Here is a 14404-nt window from a genome sequence, read left to right as displayed (position 1 = left end):
TGCAAAACATAAGTCTTGTGCACTTCTATTGGCAGGATGATTTCCACCATTTTGTTTTCCATGCTGGAAAAAGTATTTTCACTTCACAGACTTCCAGGTTAAAAAAAAAAAAAAAAAAAATCACCCTGAGCCTGACTGTACACAGTCACTGCCCATGGCAGAGCAGAACTGGCACAATACAGATGCTCTGGTCAGCACATAAGCCACAAAATGCAGCAGAGTTAAATCCTCCACAAGGAGAACCAGAGGTGCCTGCCTAGACCATGTCCTGATCAAGACGTGGTCAATCCTGTTGCTCCCCATAGTACTACAAATGGATGCTTGGTCTTAACCGTCCTGATCACTGATGAGTATCTGAAGAAAATGTAGTGCAATAGTTTGGTTTCTTGTTAGATGCAAAGAGCATATCCCTTCTGCAAACAGAAGATTCTAGCTAGCCATAAGGACCAAGGTCTCTTCAACACTGAAATATGTTCAGCTAAGGTTTAAGTTACAGTTATGTAAACTGCATACCGAAGATATGGAAATGTGATAAACTGTGAACTGTTTGTTCATCAAAGTTTGTAAGAACAATGGAAATTTACATGGAATATGCAAAGGTCAGCCACAGAAAAAAGAAACTTGAGAAGGAAGGAGGGGATGGGGCTCATGAACACCAGGAGTCCATGATGTGAGTTAGACAAAGAGCCTTCATCCCCACGACCACCAGGAATCCGAGGAAGGCAGAAAATGACCCCCTAGCAACAAGCAGCGCAGACGCAGAGTGCACCACTATCACCGGAGGACGAAGGGTATAAAACCAGTGACTTTCGGGAAGAGAGTGCGCGCCCTTGGTGGAGCAGGAGACTCCCCGGCCGCCCAGCACTGTTTTGCTTACTTGTCGCTTGCTTTAATAAATCAAATTTTCTAATTGGCCAGTCTCTGTCATTTAATTGGACAGGTAAACTATAACAGAAACACTCAGCTTCTGCTGAATGTGAAAAATTCCACCATGTTCCACTCCGACAGTTCACTTCTAAGAACCATATAAAATAATTTTCAGAATTCCGGTCTCAGGTCTCTAGCCACAATCTACAATTTATTTATGGGCTTTAGATGGAAACTAAGAACAAACACAACTAAGATGACTAGTTTAGTAGGTCTTCCATATTACAGAGTAATGCAAATCAACATTAGAACAGTTGCACAAGTAATTAGTGTATCATACTTGCAAAGGAAACCAGTTACTGGGTTTAATCACTATCCAGTAAAGGAATTAAAATTAATCTGTTTTATTGAAATACCCTAAAAAAATACATAGTTTAAACTTAGTGTTGTACACACCCTACTAGCTGTTCTCAGTTTTCAAAACTACATGTTGCTATAGTAGACGCTGCCTAAGTTATTTTTGTTTCTTAAACTAAGATCGCGCATTCTAAAGAATTTATAGGAATTGCAACAGGAAAACAGTATATATTAACAATATACTACAATCAGACTATTATATGAAGTGTGAAATCTATTCCTTGGTTCAATATTTGATGACTCATATTTAACATGAAGACACTGAAGGCTGTAAGTACTAAAACAGACCAGATTCACTGCAATTTTGTAGAGGCAGAAACTTATAAATTCAAAAGTCTAGTGACTCAGGCAGTCAAATTTCATATTAAGCCATCCACGCAAGTTTTAGATAGCTCCTTTTCTCAAAGCTGCTAAAAACAAATGCCACGTAACTCCCCTTAAAAAGGATCCAATCTTTAACCCCCATGTAGCATTATTGCTCCTTTTTACTTTTCTACTTCAGCACTTATTTCTTTGAGTGCATCGGTGTCTGTGGATAAATGCAGTGGCTTCTTATTCCAATTCTCCTAGCTGTTCAAATGATGACACACATGGATCTTGATCCTTAACAGTATCCAACAGCTTGCACATCTTCTCCCGAATGCGCTGAGAACATCGCAAAGGGGTTACAATTTTCAGGTCTTTAGCACTGGAGTCATGTGCCTCATGGTGCATCTTCACCCTTAATAAAAAAATAAAAATAAAATCACTAAATAAAAATTAGTAAAAAAAAACTTAAAAAAAATCACTATAAATAAATAAATAAAATAAACACAGGCACACCATCATACAAATTATCTCTGTAGCATCTAGCAGAAGCAGTAAGTCATGATTCCCGTGTTCAACTCTTCCCCATCCTCATAGCCAAAGGAAAGTGAAAACAGGTCCTTTCATACAGTTAAAACTAGATATATATTTCTTCTTGGAGAAAATACTTTAATTTGGAGAATGTATTAAAAAGAGGAAGATTTCCCCCCATTCCACCTGCGGAGTGTTCTTCCTGCTATGAGGCATAGCAGACAGCTGCCAGGAGTCCAGCTTCATCAGATGCTAAGGCTGAGCACAACTTTAAATCTGCTATCTTAAAAGACACTTTGTGGCAAAAAAGAATTTAAATGTTATCTGTTTTGTCCCAAGATTACTAACCAGAATTTTGCCTCAGAAAACAGTTAAGATAATCTTTACAGGACAGTTACATCTTGGTTGCTTCTGTGTTGTAGGATGTACAACCACATCTACATTTGAAAAGGGGATGGCTGGAGACACCTACTTTGTCTAGCTCAGTGTAGCACTGCTACTGCCACATGGGCTGTGGGAAGGGATCCTAAATCTGGAATCTATGTCTCTGCCCCAAAGAGATTAGATTACTCTGAAGTAAGGCATTCAATAAGCAAAACAGTTTGAGTAAATAGAGGACTTCATTTAGAAATACTTCCTTCTGAAGGAACAGGAAGCAATACTAAAAAGTTAAGTTCTTGAGAGCTTTTAACAAGGTTTTCACAAATGCAGTGCCTCCTTGGTTTCAACAGGACACAAACATTAGTGTTGCCCCAGACACTGCAAACTTTCCAGTTACCTGAAGTAATCTTACCTTCCCAAGTATGGTGTGGTAGATTGATTGTACCTCAGGAAGTAAGGTGTGCCATTCTCTTTCTCAGGAGAATTAACTGATCGGGCTACACCTTTTACCCCATCTTCATTCTGCTCTTCTGTTCCACATTTTCCTTTCTTTTTTGTACCTTCTTTAGTCTTCTGGGTTTTATTCTTTTTTGGCAAAATGTCTTCTCTTGGTTTCAAGTCTGAATCCATTTCTTCGTTTTTGATCACTTCACTGTTAGCCTCTGCCTTAATGTCATCACTCTCTGCTTTTTGGTCATCAGAGCAGAGATCCTTAGAGGCCTCCTGAACCTGCTCCGATGCTCCTGAACCTAAACTTCCACTGACTTCCACTACCTCATGTAAACCAGATTCTACCAGAGTTCCCCCTAAAATTGAAATATTAAAAAAAGTACAGCTGTGATTAGTTACAGCAAAATATAAGTTAATGTTTGAGAGATCTGAAATCTTAAAACTTTACATAAGAAAGTTAAGCATGTACTGAGTCTGAGCCACAGCAATTTAAATTACTAATAATTTTAGTGGCCTTCAAGAACCTGAAACCTGAGAACTCAGGGTAAATACATCCTGAGAAGTCATTCTCCTCATTCCCATGCACAGCAGCTCTGAGCAAGTATTTCATTCAGTTGGGATTAAATACTTGGCAGATTATGTTATATTGAACAGGAGTGTATATGGCTACTTTGCTTCCAAAATTGGAAGATTTACCACCTTTAACTGACACTATGCTATAACACAACGATGCATCTGCTGATAAAGGAGTTTACGTGTCAAAGAGGCAACTGATTTTTAGCTCACAAGAATGTTTATTTACTCTTTGACTGTCAGGCTAAAATAGCTGGACAACATTGCTTTGACGGAGCTGAAGTAGAAAGTCCGAATATGCAAGCATCTCCACTACTCGTTTTAACATGCCTACAGTTGAAATTGATTGGTTTACAAGGTTGTCTTCAAAGACAACTGAGTAAAAAATGATCACAGAGGAGTTTCCATGAAACAGAATTTTATAGGCATAAATGGTTTAAACAGCTTGCATTGCCTGTCAAATCAGATATTTAGCTAGAATAGAGTACGCTTGGACTTACCATCCTCAGGCTCAAAGAGGCTTTCAGTATTTTTTATAATATTTATTAGTGTGTGTCGTAGTTCATCTTTAGGCTGGAAAAAGGTTGCATTGTTTTAGAAAAACAATTCCAAAATTAATCATCATTTCAGCTTATTTGGTATAACATTTACAGGGAAAGTGGTACAGAACACGTGATGCTTATTTAATGCTGTTCAGACACAAGTCAGGACACAAGTGAATCCTGTATTTGGTGAGCTAAGGCTGTATTTATTTGATGTCCTGAAACCTTGCTGATATCAAAGTACAGGAATTAATTTTACATTTATTGATGAACTTAAGTTCTGTTTTGGGTTTCTAGAGACACTAGAATTCTCAGTCCTTAATTTCTTCTATGCAGAGCATCATATGGTATTTTGATGATCCTAAATCTTTCTTCTTGAAAGTAGTATCTACAGTGGTTACAGAGCAAACCAAATCCAACTTTTTCATGTTCACATAGGTTACATGGCTCTCCTACTATAAAAGTATTTATTAAAATCAGATATACCATACTTTCATGCCTTTATATTTATTAATCTTAAACTTCAAGACAAGCTGCTTACCATTGCCCCTGCCAAAATGGCCTCCTCATAGACAGCAATGACCTTCTCAAGAGGGCCCATCTGTTCAAGACGTATACAGCAGATCCAATATTCCGCAAGCTTTTTAGCCCCAGGAGTGCTCTGTGCCATATCTTCCAACATGGCACGTACTTCATCACTTTGACATCCCTAAAGTCAACACAAGTGCAGAGATTTAAATGCAGTGAACAGTGAGGTGCTATACTTCAGCTGGTTTTGAACTAAAAAGCAAGTATTTTTTCCTTCTTTAGTAGAATTGTCATTCACCTATTCTTCCAAATGGAAATTATTTCTACAGTCTTGTAAGTAGAAGGGATAGTAGAATGCATAGACATCTTCAAAACTACTTAAACCAGACTTTATCAGAACTCTAGGCAAGTTTCTGCAAATGCAAACTTATTTTAGATTAATTATTTCATAGTACCCTCATTATATTAGAACTCTTCTACTTTATTATGTTACCATTATTGCCTAATCTTATTAGGTAGTTCAGTAAATTGGCGACTCTTCAGTGAGAACTAATTCCTTCAGGTGTCAGCAAAAAGCTACAATATTGCCTAACTTGGGGAGCAATTAGTGCCCTGCATCTGGTTCACAAGTCCAGCATGCCTATAGGACTTGCATGTTGTAGGGATCTATATCATTAGAACTTGCTAGGCAAGGGACTGAATACCTGTTCAGTTAATTTCAGACATTCTGCAAGAGTCCTGTTGACCTTTTCATTATGGAATACATGCTCTAAAGATTCACCAGAAGAGAACCCTTGTTCTTCACTTGTAAACTGGGGTCCCAGCTGCACACATATAGGAGGTCTCCTCAACACTTTTCCTCTAGATGCCCTCCATTCATCCAGACGAGCTCTGCGTTTAAAAATATTATTAGCTGACATGACAGATATTTTATTTTTTACATTGACTGACACTAACTAGGGTAAGTCATACAAATACTTTCCAGATTGTCCTTGAGTCCTATCCTCTAATTCTAAAAAGGATACAGCTGCCATTTAGACCTGCATGGATATTTCAGAACCATGCATATCACTTACGCTGTAGGTATCTATCAGGTCAGAATGCTTTCATAGAAACAAAGAATCATTTAGGTTAGAAAAGACCTTTGAGATCATGCAGTCCAACCACTAACCCAGGACTGCCAAGTTCACCACTAAACCACGTCACCAAGCACCACATCTATGTGTTTTTTAAACACTTCCAGGGTTGGTGAATCTACCACCTCCCTGGGCAGCCTGTTCCAGTGCTTGACCACCCTTTCACTTTAATGTCTCCCTTTTCAGCAGCACCAAGAGACTTCAGCTACAGACTTTTTATTTTTCCAAGAAGAGGTAGAAAATGCTTCTGATTTATTCATATGTACCACCTCTTCCCTAATCCCACTTCAAACCAGAAAACTAAAAGCTATTGCTAAAGACACAAAGCATGGAAAGCAGCCCAGAACAACCATATAATGTCATTGACAAGTGCTCTCCTTCAGGCCATAAACACAGTCAATTCTATATACATTCTGCATCAGTCTTTTTTTTTTTTTTTTTTTAAGCAGTGGCATGCATGTGCGACTCACTTCAAGAATTATCTGTCATGCTTAAGGCTGTCACAACACTTAGCCTAAAAATCAGAGACCACAAGCAATATATATTTTCTATTTATAACTGCACAGGACAAGCCGTAAACCTGAGGAGCTGCTGTAATTAGTCTGAATCATGATATCTCAGTATTAAGTCTACAGTTTCAGTCTACTGCCCTTGGGCATCAAGTTAAAACACTCAGATGTCATTTTTCAGCACAACTACAGCAAGAAATAGATCAAAATAGACATTATTGGAAAAAAGGTCTAAATACCTCCCAAGATCAAGCTACAATAGTCAGTAATTCAGTTACCTTCTCGCTTCTGCTGACTCTTTTGGTAGAAGAGATTTTCTATTGCCATTAGTTTTCAAATTCTTTCCTGACTTTGTACCAGGAACAACAGAAACTGGTTTTGCTGGAGCTTCCGATCTTGCACCTTCACAAAAACTTGTGCATTTCTTCACTCCTAGTATCCTGCGGTCAGAACTGTTCGAAGCAGCCTTCAGTGGCTGTGCAACCCTTCCAAGAATCGTATTTTCTGTTACTTTCTTGGGTGCTACAACAGATGTCAGTCGCCATTCCTTCAGATGAGACTGGGAGTTAATAGCTTTGTTAGATGGTTTGCTCTGAAATGGGAGGACATAATTTGCTTTTACAGAATTAGGGTTGTTTGTGACTTTGATGGTCTTCAAAACTACGTTACAGCTGCTGATCGACAAAGATCTTGTTGCTGGTTTGGTGGCAGAAGGAAGAAACTTCTTGTCTGGCAAAGAACTCTTTTCCCCCTCACTTTTTGGTGCTTTTCGGAAGGAGTTTACCTTGGATTGGATAACTTTGCCACGATACACACCAAACACTGGTTTCTTTGGTAGGCTGATACCTGAATTTTGTTTTTCTTCAACTGACTGCTTCTTTTTTATGCTTTTCATTTGCAAGAAGGACTTGCTAAGTGACACGTGCTGAGATTTTAGTTCAGTAACTTCATCCTTGGAAGCATGATCTTCATTATAGTTTGTTCCCGATATGGAATTTGTCGGTGTGGTTGTGGAAGAGTTTAAAATAACACTTTTTTCGGAGTGACCACTTGATTGGTCCCATGACAGTTTATTAGCATTCCCTTTGTTTTCCTGAAGTCAAAAACATATCCACAAATGTATTAGAAGGACATTCATGCTGCATGTTACTTTTTCCCAAAGAAGCTTTCACTTATTTACAGGACTAAAGTGATTAACAGTAAATAGCACTTAAAGGTAACTACAAAATACAAAAGAGGGGTGTGTGTGTATATATATATATATACACTGAACAGAGTATTTGTCAGCTCTCATTGCAGAATTCACATCAAAAAAATCAAGTAAGCATTGTTTAAACTGTACCTTGGAAGTGAGGCAGCCTAACCTGAGGGCTACACTCTTCTTATAGAAAGAAAACTCTCAAGGTAATTGCTGACTTTTAACTGCCAAAATCAATTTCTAAGAAGAGTCATAAAATAGAAGCTTGCTTTAGGCTATATATAGACAAAAGCAGTATCTTAGTTTGTATACCCCATCACTTAATGGCAGCACCATTCCTCCACTTAGTTTGGATACCCTGCTAATGCAAGGTAGTGAATAATTCCTTTAATTAGGGCATTAGGACATGGTACCAGAAGGAGAATTTTCTTACTAATGAGCTCTAGAATGCTGTAGTTAAGAATAGACACATGGGTTTTATGTAGCCTTACTACTCCCTGAAAACTCTCAGCCATATGTTCTCAGCATAACCCTAGCCTAGAGGCTACAAGGAGCGAGCCCTAGTCTTTTCCTCCAAAGAAGATGCTCTACAGCAACTAAGGCGGCATTTTCCAAGCAGCAGCTCATAGAATAGTGAAAGATCCAAATGCAGAAAAAAAGACATGCAAATGACACATGAAAGTCTGCAGAAATTTACACTCTTCTCCTTCAAGAAAGATGCCCTTGAACAGTAAGAGATTATACCACATCTCATATTTCCTGGTTTGTCATTCAGGCTTAGAAGTTAAGATTTGACCAAGCCAATAACTAGAGCTTGAGTACAAGGGCTGTTATTTCAGGAAGCTACGTAGTTTAACATTAAAAATCACATGAGACATTAACACAGACCAAAGTATCTCCTTTCAGGAAATTTCTAAATAAAGTTTGTTCTCCCTTTTGGAATTTTCCCCCTCCACTACTGTTTTCCAAGTAACAGAGTACAATACAAGAATTCTCTACTCTGACAGAAGACCTTGCTCAGATTATAAATAAATTCCCCAAAGACTGAAAATATATCCAAAAAGTTCTGAGAGTCTCAAGAAAAGTTGTTAAAATTTAATCATTGTTTCAGCAATAACGGTATCCTCTTTAACGCCCTCTCCAGTCAGGTACAAACTTAATATCAATATGGTCCATTACACATAGTAATGCGACAGCTCTCCAAAAAGCATATAATAAGCAGTCACTGAACAGTTTGTTAAAACTGCACCTCTGCACCTGCAAACTTCTCATGCTTTGGAAGTTGTAGAACTTAAATACCCTTTAAGTGAGTGGAATGTTGTAGTCACAGAAACAGAGTGCCATCAGTATGTGATTATCAGTCAAAAACTTACTATTTCTGGCTTTGGAGAACTTGATAGCTGTGTTTTGTCTTGCAGTTTATTGCTAGTTGCTCTCCTAGTTCTGCTACTGCTAAAAGAAAAAAAAAAGAAGACATCTTAAATCATCCTACAATGTAACAAATGAATATATTTTTAGAATAAGTTCACATGGTCCAGCTGGTAGTCTGCAGGCTAAACTCATGCTGAAGCACTTCTGCTCAGTTTGTACTCTTCCTCCAGAAACAAATAAATGGCTAAGCAACCATTGAGCAGGGCTCAGGCTGCAAAACATTCCTTCATACTCCATAACGAGCTGTCTAACAGAGAGGGAGAAAAGAGAACAGACCCGATATACTGCAGATGCCATTCTCATGTTTAAGGATGAGCACCAGCCTGTCTGGCCTGATGCATCTGCCACAAGGTCAAGTTTCTAAATGCTGCAGTTGAGGGAGAAGCTCAGCTCAGCTACTGCAATCATCAGGGGCCAGGCTGTTTGAGGCAAGTCTGAACAAGGATACATAGCTCCTACCACACTGACAGGTTCCAAAACCCGAAGTCAGGCACCACAGCTGGCATCAGACTACCCAATGAGTAACAAAACCACCAAGACCAGTATTGTCTCCTAGAAACTAGGAAAATATATTGACAGCTCAGAAGAAAAATATCCTCAGCTTGAAGTTACAAATCCAAATCCTTCCTCAGGCGCTTCACAATGCATAATACGAAACATGTGGCACTACTGCATGTGACTGAAAATTAACGTTTCAGTTAGCAACTGATAACTTTGCGTCAGATGACATTCTGGAAGCCAGCCAAGCTGAAAATGAGGGTACATGAATGAAAATAAAGAAAAAGATAATTAGTGACTTTGAAGTGCTGCAGAAAGCATGCATCTTGCTGTCACTTCTGTGCCACCTGATAGAGAACACATGTTAAGGGAACTGATCAGAAGTTATAGAATCACAGAATCATTTTGGTTGGAACAGACCTTTAAGACAGAGTCCAACTATAAACCCAACAATAAACCATGTTCCTAAGCACCACATCTACATGTCTTTTAAATACCTCCAGGGATGGTCACTCGACTACTTCCCCATGCAGCCTGTTCCAATGCTTGACCACCCTTTCAGTGAAGAAAATTTTTCTAATATCCAATCTAAACCTCCCCTGGTGGAACTTGAGGCTGTTTCCTATCATCCTATCGCTTGTTACTTGGGAAAAGAGACTGACACCCAGCTTGCTACAGCCCCCTTTCAGGTAGTCAGTGTGGAACAGTAACGGCTTCATAAAAGTAAAAGCTTCTCAAAAAGCTATTACAACAGTAACAGCTTCACAATATCTGCAAAATAAAAGTATTAGTCATACCCACATACATGATGTCTCTAAATAATGAGTTAACTGAAGACTATGAAAAGTCCTGGAATATAATTGCCAGAGAAGAAACCAAAAGCAAGGAAAATAAAGTAAAACAAATGCTAAATTAAGAGTATTGCTATAATGAAAGTAGTTGGCATTGACTTTCTAACACAAGATAGCTTTCTTAAAACATGAAAGCACTTGCCTTTTCCTACTACAGAGTAAGTCTTTTGGAAGATTATATTCATCCTTGTAATTTATGTGTATTTTATATTCAAAGGTCATTGTTCAGTCAGATTTGTACTACCAAGTAGTTCTGTGCTACTGAACATGGGACCATACCACCTCAAGTATACAGAATAGCAAACAAGACTTCCTATTTAGATTGGAATAAATTTCAGACTGAAATTTACAATTTGCAAAGACATTGTTACACCATGAACTAACGGCAGAGCTAGAACCTTCTGCGCTCCTTTACACGACCGTCTTCTCTAGAGATATTTCTGCTGCTTATTAGAATGTCTTGCAGTATATGTCCAGACTTTAGACAACAGCAGGAAGATTTAAATACAAGTCAATAAAAACAAGCACCATCTGATGATAGGTGCCCACCTTCTGTTTACAGAACATCATGCCGACGTGCTGGCCACCACACAGCTTGTGTTTTATTATAGTTTGTTTGCTTTTAGCACAAAATAGTGAATTACTAACTATGAAAGCACAATGAAGCTAGATCAAGTGGATTGTGAACACATGCAGCATAGCCTGAGTAGAAAGAGGGGGAAAACTTATTTGTGGAAGGAAGGTCATAGAGGCAAACAGCAGAGTGTCATCTCAAACAAGAGCTCTGTCATGAGGGTATTATGTCCTGTCTCAGTCTCTAGAGGAGCAGATAATACACTTCATGAATTGCATCTATTATGCATGTGGTTAACAAAAGCTTTTAGTATTTGTTGACAATAAAAGGGCTTCAGGAAATCTGTGTGGTCACTAGCCTCACTGTGTGGTATCACCTTTTGGATGAGGTTTTCGGCCAGAACTGCTATTGTCTTTCCCACCAACCACCGACAAAGCTTTCTAAAGAATGTAAGCCATAGCAGAAATACTACCTGATTGATGCCTGCTTTTTTTGAACGGGCACACCAGAAAAGGTCTTTTTTCTTGATAGGCATTCTTCAGCTTTTTGTCGTCTTTGTTCTGGTGGGTTTAATAAAAAAAAATATATATATTACATATTCAGCTAAAATAATCATGCCAAACTTTGTTTCTTAGAAAAAAGTAAATGCCATTAGAAAAGCATCAGGACATCATGAAACATAGACATTGTGGGTTAAAAAAAATCTTTAATTTTCACATCTTATGATGTCTTACACATTCTCTTATTTCTTGAGAAAGACTAGATTCAAGGGGCAGTTGAACGTAAACTCACAGCTGTACAAGATAGCCGTTTTGCTGCGTTAAGCTTGAAGAAACATGATTTTGCGATGGGAAGAAGTCAGGCTCACCCCTCTACCTTCTGAATGCCTGTCCAGCATTTCGCATACTTGCTGTTGGCTCAGCGAGCAGTTTTCACTTGTAACGGTAGCAAGGTAAGGTTAGCACACATGGAAAACGCCATGCACGTGAACCCAGCTGACCATCTGCAAAATCATTTCCTTCTCTTCTGCTGTCATCTGGGCATTTGCATAAACACCGAATCAATGGGAGTGTTAATAACACCACAAAGTGATCATGGAAAGGTCTTAAGCCAGCTGTCACTTCTTAATATAGAAAGTCATTGCAGAACAGGATACTAGTTTGCATGTTTTTGCTGACCGACTGCACACCAGAGGCTTATATCCTTCATAAGGCTGCATTGTTGATCTTTTCAGAGACCTTTCTTTATTCCTGTAGGAAGGCAGTGATCTTGGATTGCTGGAAGCAGCTGGGTAAGATGGTCCTGCTGTTACAGATTTACTAGTAAGTTAAGATTGATTGACTTTATTTGATTTTATAAAATAATTTTTAATAGAAATATAGAGGGATAAGAAATATATTTTAATTAAACTTATAGTTGCACAGTAAAAGCTGTTATGAAATCCTTTGTACAGTCCCGTACCAAGGCCAGAAGAATGGGCTAGAATCAGTGTTTAAAATTTAGGTAATAAATTTAGGGTTTGAAAGGTTTCTTTGTAGTTAACTAGTCTTCCATATGTAGAAAGCGTATTGAAATGTCAGAATATAGGATTAATGGGAACTGGGGAGAGTCGACTGGAACAACCTGTAGATACCTGTCAAGAAACCGTGAACTTTAGTAAAAGGTAACTCCGGCAGGGGGAGATCATGACCACCGACTCGTATATCACCTACCCAAATCGTACCCCAGACCCATTTCTGGACCTTTCTAACCTTTACTGTGCAGAATCAGATATGGGAGGAGAATACATTAATGATTTTCAGGAAATATCATGATTATGCATGAATACTTAATGAATATGCATGAATAAGTTCTATATATGGTGTCTGATTTTGAAACTTGGTGTGCATTGATCATGAGAAGACTCACTTACGCACCCGGCCGTTAATAAAGAAGTGTCTGCTTATCTACATCACGTTGGTGTTGATAAGTTCTTTATTCCGAGATTTCGGTAACACTGCCACCCAAAGCAAGCTCAAGCATCCACACAGCCAGTCTAGACAGTTAAGACTCCAAGTCTTAAACTGTTTGACATGCAGTGGGGATATGACAGCATGAAGTTAAAGCCTTATCTTTGACTCAGAACAACAATTCCTTTATCATATTCAGGAACTCATGGCATTGCACCATCCTCCATCACAGACAGGCTCATTCAGCTGTGGAAGCCTTCAATGAACTCACATAAAACCTGACTTTAGCCTCCTCCTAAGCAGGCTCGAGTCCCCTTTTGAATCTCTTTGCATGTGTCCTTTATCTTTCATATTTTGTCTTGCCCCTTGTTCTTTATTCACACTTCAGAAATCCCTACAAGGCTTGTCAACATCCTCCCTCAACACTGAGGTATTTCTATATTACTGAAGTTCACACTGTAGAAATTGCTAAAACATGATTGCTTTTAAGGACCCGAACATTAATCCTGAAAGAATTAAGCACTTGATTGCACACTCTGTGCGGTAAAAAGTTGTCATCCCACAAAACGGGGTAATTGTCCTCAGAACCTTCCTAGCATGGGAGAGCTGAAAAAGGCAAGTTCTTCCTCAACACTGACATGCCAAAGCCTGAAACAGCCAGCCAGCAGAATGGATCGAGACTTAGGCTTGCTGCAGCGCTGTTTCGTTCAGGATATAGTGCTTTTTTAGCACAGCTGTCCAAATCCCGCGCCGAAGGAAGCCCAAGAGGCGGTGTGTGTCACCTGCTCTGCAGAGGCGTGCACCAGCTGGCCCACCCCCGGGTGTACTTTCTAAGAGGTGCTGTGCCCTGGAGCCCCCCAGACACCGCCCTGGAGCCCCCCAGACACCGTCTGCTCCAGAAACTCAGGTCTTGCCAGCTCCAAACGGCAAAGCCCCATCAAAGCAATTCAGTTCGTTTAGCTGGCACGAACCAACCGGTCAGAAAGTAACAAACAGAAGAGTCCAGGTCTAGATCAAAGCATTTCCTTGTTTCAATAGGATGCTCTTAAGCATCTCCTTACAACGAAGGGCGCCCTTCCCGCCAGAAGCCCTGCCCAGGGGCGGGGGGAGAGCACCGGCCCCAGCCCTGCCAGGGGAAGGTGAAGTCTCATAGGCCCGCTCGCACCGGTCAAGGCCACGACAGCGGGCGCCGCTACCAAGACCTGCTCAGCCTCCCACCCCACCGGAGGCGCTTGCCCTCACCTCCAGCTTCTTGCTTCCCGGCGGGCGCGGCCAGCTCCCCTCTCCCACCGGCCCCTCCCTCACCCGCCACGGCCTTGCTCGGGACTACGCGGGGCGGCTAACGACAGACAGCCCCGGCAGCCAGCGCCTCGCTTCCGCGGCCCCTCGGGGCTCCGCGGCCCCTCGGGGCTCCGTGCCCCGGTGCCCGCCCCGCCGCCATACCTCGGAAGGCCGGCTCAGACCTGCGGCTGGCTGAGAGCTGGGGAGAGGAGCTCGCCGCCATAGCACTACGGGGCCACTGCGAGGGCCCGTTGAATCGCCCGCCGCGCAGCGCCTCCCTGATATTGGGCCGGCCGCGGGACTTGAACTGGCCAATGGCGAGCGGGAGGGCGGGGCCGGCCGCGCCCCGTGCGGCGGCGGGGCCGGCAGGGGGCGCGTGTGC

The 14404-nt window shown here is 40.6% G+C and overlaps 1 protein-coding gene across 2 annotated transcripts; it reads right to left on the bottom strand.

Moving 5' to 3' along the window:
- Positions 1-1052: 1052 nt before the first annotated feature.
- Positions 1053-14348, bottom strand: CKAP2 (cytoskeleton associated protein 2). 2 transcript variants are annotated; one of them, XM_080375793.1, is made up of 9 exons: positions 14185-14348; positions 11265-11352; positions 8812-8887; positions 6519-7333; positions 5300-5486; positions 4609-4776; positions 4026-4098; positions 2915-3308; positions 1053-2005 (listed from the first exon to the last, which is right to left on the bottom strand). In XM_080375793.1, the coding sequence occupies exons 1-9, from the start codon at positions 14243-14245 to the stop codon at positions 1837-1839; spliced, it is 2031 nt and encodes a 676-aa protein (XP_080231919.1). In that variant the 5' UTR covers positions 14246-14348; the 3' UTR covers positions 1053-1836. The 2 variants fall into 2 exon arrangements, with proteins under 2 accessions (XP_080231919.1, XP_080231918.1); XM_080375792.1 differs by having other exon boundaries at positions 8812-8890; positions 14185-14319.
- Positions 14349-14404: the final 56 nt, after the last annotated feature.

This window comes from Falco punctatus (genome assembly GCF_963210335.1).
Source record: "Falco punctatus genome assembly, chromosome: 2".
Taxonomy (NCBI): Eukaryota; Metazoa; Chordata; class Aves; order Falconiformes; family Falconidae; genus Falco; species Falco punctatus.
Note: the sequence above shows the minus strand (reverse complement) of the source record. Positions and strands in the feature narration are given on the sequence as shown.

Bases quoted from the DNA above. Each gene is read 5' to 3' on its own strand.
- CKAP2 (XM_080375792.1), bottom strand. From the start codon at position 14,245: ATGGCGGCGAGCTCCTCTCCCCAGCTCTCAGCCAGCCGCAGGTCTGAG. The intron at 4,099-4,608 runs GTAAGCAGCTTG...ACCTTTTTCCAG, and splicing joins CCATTTTGGCAGGGGCAATG to CCTAAAGATGAACTACGACA. The intron at 3,309-4,025 runs GTAAGTCCAAGC...TTTCAATTTTAG, and splicing joins CCTCTTTGAGCCTGAGGATG to GGGGAACTCTGGTAGAATCT.